This window comes from Thunnus maccoyii, chromosome 2, assembly GCF_910596095.1.
Source record: "Thunnus maccoyii chromosome 2, fThuMac1.1, whole genome shotgun sequence".
NCBI lineage: Eukaryota > Metazoa > Chordata > Actinopteri > Scombriformes > Scombridae > Thunnus > Thunnus maccoyii.
Window position 1 is genome coordinate 20,654,223 of NC_056534.1, and position 6,372 is coordinate 20,660,594.

The 6,372-nt window shown below is 40.7% G+C and overlaps 1 protein-coding gene across 1 annotated transcript; it reads left to right on the top strand.

The window, feature by feature from the left end:
* The first annotated feature begins 4,675 nt into the window (after positions 1-4,675).
* On the top strand, positions 4,676-5,614 carry tmem187 (transmembrane protein 187). Its single transcript, XM_042434267.1, has one exon. The coding sequence runs from the start codon at positions 4,771-4,773 to the stop codon at positions 5,539-5,541; it is 771 nt and encodes a 256-aa protein (XP_042290201.1). The 5' UTR covers positions 4,676-4,770; the 3' UTR covers positions 5,542-5,614.
* The last annotated feature ends 758 nt before the right edge of the window (positions 5,615-6,372 follow it).

The following is a 6,372-nucleotide window of genomic DNA, read 5'->3' on the forward strand; positions in this document are numbered from 1 at the left end:
TTCTCTTACACTCCTGAAAAGATTAGCCGCTTCAAGGGCAATACATCTCCACGGACGACTGTGGTAGTCGTCCGTGGAGAAGGGAGGCATCTTGCTGCTAATTAGCTTTAGCTAAGTGCCACGTTTCCAGTCACTGCAGTACAGGCTTGTGCTGCCGGTAGGCCTCACTCATAGTACTGAGGAGGTCATAAAAATGTTGAAATATAGCAAATAGCCTGCTATATCTACAAAAAAATAGTCCCAGTGATTTATAAATATCCAGGAGCTGCTGCTCCTAGTTTATCGCAGAAGAAAAACAAGAATATCAGCAGAAAAATGCAAGCAGAGGCGAGAGCAAGAAGAAAAGTGTCTGCACTGTAAGAAAGCAGGAAATACTTAAAGCTTGCCATCAAGTAAGTCAGTGCAATGAGACTACAATGAACTTTTCTATAGGACCGCCTAGATTGGGCAAATAGCTGTTAAGAGAAATAGTAATGCATTTCAAATCTACCAATACAATGACACAAGGGGCCCCTTTACCTCAAATGGAATCACCATAGCTGGTTAAAAATAAAATCACTGATGAGCTCTATTATGATGTAATAGCAGGATTGGGCAGGTACATGTGTTCAAAGACCTATGCTTCCACATGTTTTGAAAGCTTTCTTATCATGATAATGAGAAGTCGCACCAGTGTATATGAATGTATGACTGTATGCAGGTAAACATGGTTTAACATTAGAAAAATAATTTACAAACAGTGTGGGATAATTTTGTGTGACCATTTGGCTTTGTTAATAACAAAACATTTTTCCTGAAAGAGACCAGACTTTTTTCTAACAAATATAGTTAACAAAGTTGTTGCAGAAGCAAGTTACATTAGGCACAAAAACAACTTCTCTCCGAAAGAGTGAGTGGATCTTTCTGTTTACATTTTGAGAAGAAGAAATGCAAGTATTGTCAATACCTGTTTCTGCTGGGTCTAGAGAAGGAACAGTATAAAGTTTATATCCTGTCATGTTAGCCTGTATTACCAAACCAGAGGGGATTACATCATGGATAGTGGCAAATTCTTTTGAAGTCACAGATATGTTATGAGAAAATAACCTCATCATAATTAAAAGGAAACCTCCTGCTATCAAATAATTGACACAGCAAAATAAACTGTCATTAAACCATAGATCTGCTTAAATATAAAATATCCCTGTTGGTCCATATTATGCACTAATGTGGAGAGAAGTTGTGTTTGTATAGGGTATCAAACATCAAGCTAGCAGATAGAATAATGATAGTTTTATTTTATCTATATTGTAGCAACATAGTAAAAAAGAATTTAACCATCTATAATTACGTATGAAATGCTAAATTGAATTGTACAGGATAGAGCAAGAAAAACAAATTACAGAAATACAACATGGAAAAATAGGATGAATGAATGACATGAAGAAACGGATTTAAGGAGATCAGACAGGTATGAAGGAGCATGCCCATTTAGGATTTTATAAGTCATCAGAAGCACTTTAAAGTCTGATCTAACATGAATAGGGAGACAATAAAGGGAGGCTAGAGTTGGTGTAATATGGTCATATCTTCTTGTTAGGTCCCAAGCACGAAAGTGCCCAGGGGCCCAGCGGTCCCTGATACTGAAAGTGTGAGGAGCTATTGTTTTTGAAGGGATTATTATTATTATTATTATTATTACTATTATTATTATTATTGTTATAGTACGTCATTGAATTTTTGAGGGGCTTAGGATACCTGAAAAGTCATGAAAATTGGCACACACGTCAGAACTGGTGAAAATTGCAAAGTTCTGTAGTGACTGGGCTCGGGTGTGGCCAGTGGGCTCCATTGCGCCCCCAAATGCAGGGCCATTTTGGAACAAAGTTTCTTTGATGTGCATGAAATTCGGTGGGCTAGTTGCTGTCATCAATCTTGACATAAAAAATATTTTTTTCAAATTTCTTCGCCCAACAGGAAGTCAGCCATTTTGGATTTCATGAGTCAATTTTCATTTTACAAGCATGTTTAAGGCCTTTAGGATGCGTGAAAACTCACAACAATTTGCACCTATGTTCGAACTAGTAAATATTTCAATTAGTATCACAATGTGCTTGGGCCTGGCTTTTTGACTCTATAGCGCCCCCTGATTACTTTTAGCATTTTTAAGGTATTAGGGGTGCTCGAAAACTCACAAAACTTTGCACATGTATCAGTAGTGGTGTAACCTGATATGGGTCTTGGATTTGGGTGTGGCAAACTGGCTCAAGGGTGCCCCCTAGAATATTTCAAAGTCAAAGCCCCCACCTTTAAATTTGATGTAGATGTATGAAATTTGGTAGGCAGATGTAACATCTCACATCAGACTTTAAAAAAAAGCCTATTGGAGTGATACTCTTAGTCCAAAAGGAAGTCAGCCATTTTTAATCAAATTTGCACAGACAGGCTTTGTACTTTAACAAACTCCTCCTAGAGATTTAACCCAATCAAATTCAAATTTGGTAGGTGATATCTTAAGACCTTTGTGATGCTAAATTGCGAAACTTGTTATATTTCATGGAACGCCCGTGGCATGGCATGCTGGACAATTTTGCCCAAAACATGTTTGGGGCATTAAACAGGAAGTTGTTGTAACTCCACTTTACATCATCCAATCTGCCCCAAATTTCTCATGTTTGATAAAAGCCCGGGCCTGAACACATCCACATGTCAATATTTAGTCATAGTGCCACCTACTGACAACAGGAAGTAAGCCTTATGTGACAAACATCATCCAATTTGCATGAAATTTACATGGTGTGGTCTGCTCATGATATACAGCAACATGATGCATAGTTAGTCGGTGTTCTCTAGCACCACATAGTGGACACAGGAAGCAATAGATACAGACGAGTGAAAATTTATAGGAAAAACTGGTACAGGTCTGAATGCTTTGACCACTATAGTGAGGGGATCCGGTGGCTATGTTATGCTGTGGGGGATGTTTTGCTGGCATGATTTAGGTTCACTTGTCCCTTTAGAGGGAAGGGTTACTCCAAATCAATACAAAGTTGTTCTGAGTGTTCACCTTTATCCTATGATGACACATTTCTATCCTGATAGGAGTGGTCTCCTCCAGGATGACAATGCCCCTATCCATAGGACATAAGGGGTCACTGAATGCTTTGATAAGTGTGAAAATGGTGTGAATCATATGCTATGGCCTTCGCAGTCACCAGATCTCAACCCAATTGAAAACCTATGGGACATTTTGGACCGACACATTAGATAGCACTCTCCACCACCACCATCAAAACATCAAATGAGGGAATATCTTTTGGAAGAATGGTTTTGATCCCTCCAGTAGAGTTCCACAGACTTGTAGAAACATTGCCAAGGCGCATTGAAACTGTTCTGGTGGCACATGGTGGCCTAAAACTTTATGTTAGTTTTGTGTCACCTGTCTGTACCTCCTAAATGCAATTTCCAATATTCATGAAAATGTACATCCATATCAGTTGCCTTCTGGTAAATGTATTGCTACATTAATATTTCACTTATGTAGTATTGTCTACTAGCAACAGGAAGTGAAGCCTAAAAGACACATAGACCATCAAATATATACACAATTTCTAGTATGTCATCTCCAGCACCACATACTGCACACAGGAAATAATATTTTATCCATTCTCAGGGTGTATGATAATCCTGACAATTCAGAACCATTTGAACAGACCTCCAATAGTGATACCAATGCTGGCGCTCCCTCTGACACACGAGGTGCAAGGGCCTGTTCATCGCTGCTTGCAGCTTTAATTTTAGATAAATTTCTAGCTGCAGCATTTTGAACCATCTGAAGACTTGTAGTTCTAGTATGTGGCAGGCCTGAAAACAAAACATTACAGTAATAAAGTCTGGATGAAACAAAGCCGTGCATTAGAGTCTCTGCATCAGCCATGGACAGGAAAGACCATTTTTAGCTATGTAAGTGAAAAAAGGCAGTCTTAGAAATTTCTTTTATTTTCTTATCAAAAAGAGGCTAGGATCAAAAGTAACACCAAGATTCTTGGCTGTCACACTTTGTGAAAGTGGATTTGTTTTTTTCTTCCATAAAACATTGAAGAAAATTTGGTCAATATTTTGAAATTCTGTAACTTCTGTTAAATTTTGTTCAATAAATATACTGAAGCCTTTACAGTATATCGGTATGATGCTGTATGTCATGACACTCAATAGAGAGGGTGGGACAGGAAACACTTAATTTTCTACCATGTGATTTTGAAACCTGGAATAGCAACAACAGCTCTGACTTTTGATCTCACTCTTTCAGGAAACTTAAACATTTCAGAATGTGAAGCTTAAACCAGGGAAAACTGAGAGAGAACAAGGGAAATAGATGATGATAATTTTGAAGTTAGAAGCGGGAGAGCCTCAGTGAAGAGAAAGAAAAAGAAAGTTGATTCATCGAGTCATAGTGAGAATGAACATGAAGAAGTAACCTACATGGTTGGAATGAAGATTCAGGGTTTGAAAGAAGGTGCTGGATGTGTGCAGCAGCTGTTGAGAAGGTGTGCAGCAGCTGTTGAGAGAAGCTTTTAGTTTCTCAAACTCGTGAAAACTAGATAAGTTATAGCAGAATGGGAAATGGGTGGGAAGGGGTTATTATTATTTTCAGTGGATATTTTAGTTTAAATCCAGTAGATGGCGGTAATGCAACATTACCCCAACTGCCATTACAAATTGAGAAGAAGAAGAAAAAAAATCCAGAATTTACTTTGCTGTAGGATAACCTTTCCAAAAACAACAGCAGTAATGAAGTCAGCGCTGCTTCACGTGTCGGTGCCGTTTGTGCTGTGTGTCGCCTTGGCGAACACCAACCTGTTCGACGAAGTTGAGGTGGACTTGTCTTATGAGCACTATGCAGAGAAGACGGTTGATTATCTGCCCGGTTTCCTCACGATGCCCTTTAACTGCCTGGTTAACCTGGCTTATATCTACATGGGACTTTACTGGCTGCTGCGGCGCAGGGGCGTCAAAGAACCCACTCAGAGTCGGTATATGAGGGAAGTTTTCGCACTGATGGCGCTCTTTTACGCACCTGTGCAGTGGGCGCGCCTGGCAATGCTGCGGCGCGCTCCCGCCGTGCTCGACCAGTGGTTTACCTTACCGATCTTCGCTTGGGTTCCGGTGTGGATCACCTTCATTGAATGCGGGCCGGAGAAGTGGCGCGCGTCGCACGCTGCAGCCCTTGAACTGTGCTCCATCCTCAGCTACGGCCTGGCGCTGGCGCACCAGCGGGGTTTCGAGGTAGCGCTGGGCTGTCATGTCGCCCTTGCGCTGTACAAGGGACTCCGTGTGCAGCTGGTGCACGGAGACGGCCGCTCGCGGAGATCTCTCCTGCTGGCCGTGCTGTCATGCGCCGGGTTCGTGATCCTGAAGCTGCTGGATCACTGGCTCGCCCAGTACCAGCTGTTCCAGCGACTCACTGGCCACTTCTGGTCCAAAGTTTGCGACGTGCTGCAGTTCCACTTCAGCTTCTGTTTCCTGACCACACTGACTCAGAGGGCATACAGAGAGACGTAACACGGCAGGAGTGAACAAAGATCTTCACGGATCACCGGCATACCCTTTTGTAAAAATAAAAAGTCAAGAGGCACACAGTTTCACCTTGATTAAAAATAATTCATCTCAGATTCAGGATGTTTGGTGATGTGCCTGGCAGATGTGGTAGGAGTTCAGTGGTTCACACCGAGTAAATGTTTCATCATATGGGTTTAGGTGATACAGACCACACACTTATTCAGATATTCGTATGACAAGAAATAAAGAGAAGAAGAAGAAATTAAGGTTGCAAGCAGCGTTGTTCGGGACCTCGCACTCTGGTCCGTCAGGATCAGATCATTTTGCTTTTTAAAAATGAGGGATATTTCTTACAAGTGTGGTGCGCTTTTATTTTGAAAGTTTGAGAATTTTCTGCAGGGTGAGACATGTCTGTCTTGCTCTCACCTGTGTCATCAAAATCATTCAAGTTTTGGGCCCAGTCACTTGAATTTCAATTAGTAAACTGAAAACTCTTCATGAGTTTGTGTGGAAAACAAATTAATTTCCTAATTTTCATCAAGTCTATATTTTAGAAAAGTAAAGACTTTTAACCCACATGGCCTGGTTAAAGTTTGATAGAAATATGTACTGTCAGGTGTGTAGAGACAATAAGTAACTGCAGCTGGACACAGAAAAATACTCATACACTTGAATGGAGAGTGTGAGCAAACCCACAGGTTTAGTCCAACATGGGGCACATGGGAACTCAAAAAACAAAGTCATCCCATCTATGACAGATCAAGGTGTTATGCATAATTGAGGCATGACACTGGAGAAAAAGTTAATAGAACTTATTTCCATAGTGGTCCTGGT

What these genes read in the sequence shown, in the direction of transcription:
- tmem187 (XM_042434267.1), top strand. Translation starts at nt 4,771, where the DNA reads ATGAAGTCAGCGCTGCTTCACGTGTCGGTGCCGTTTGTGCTGTGTGTC.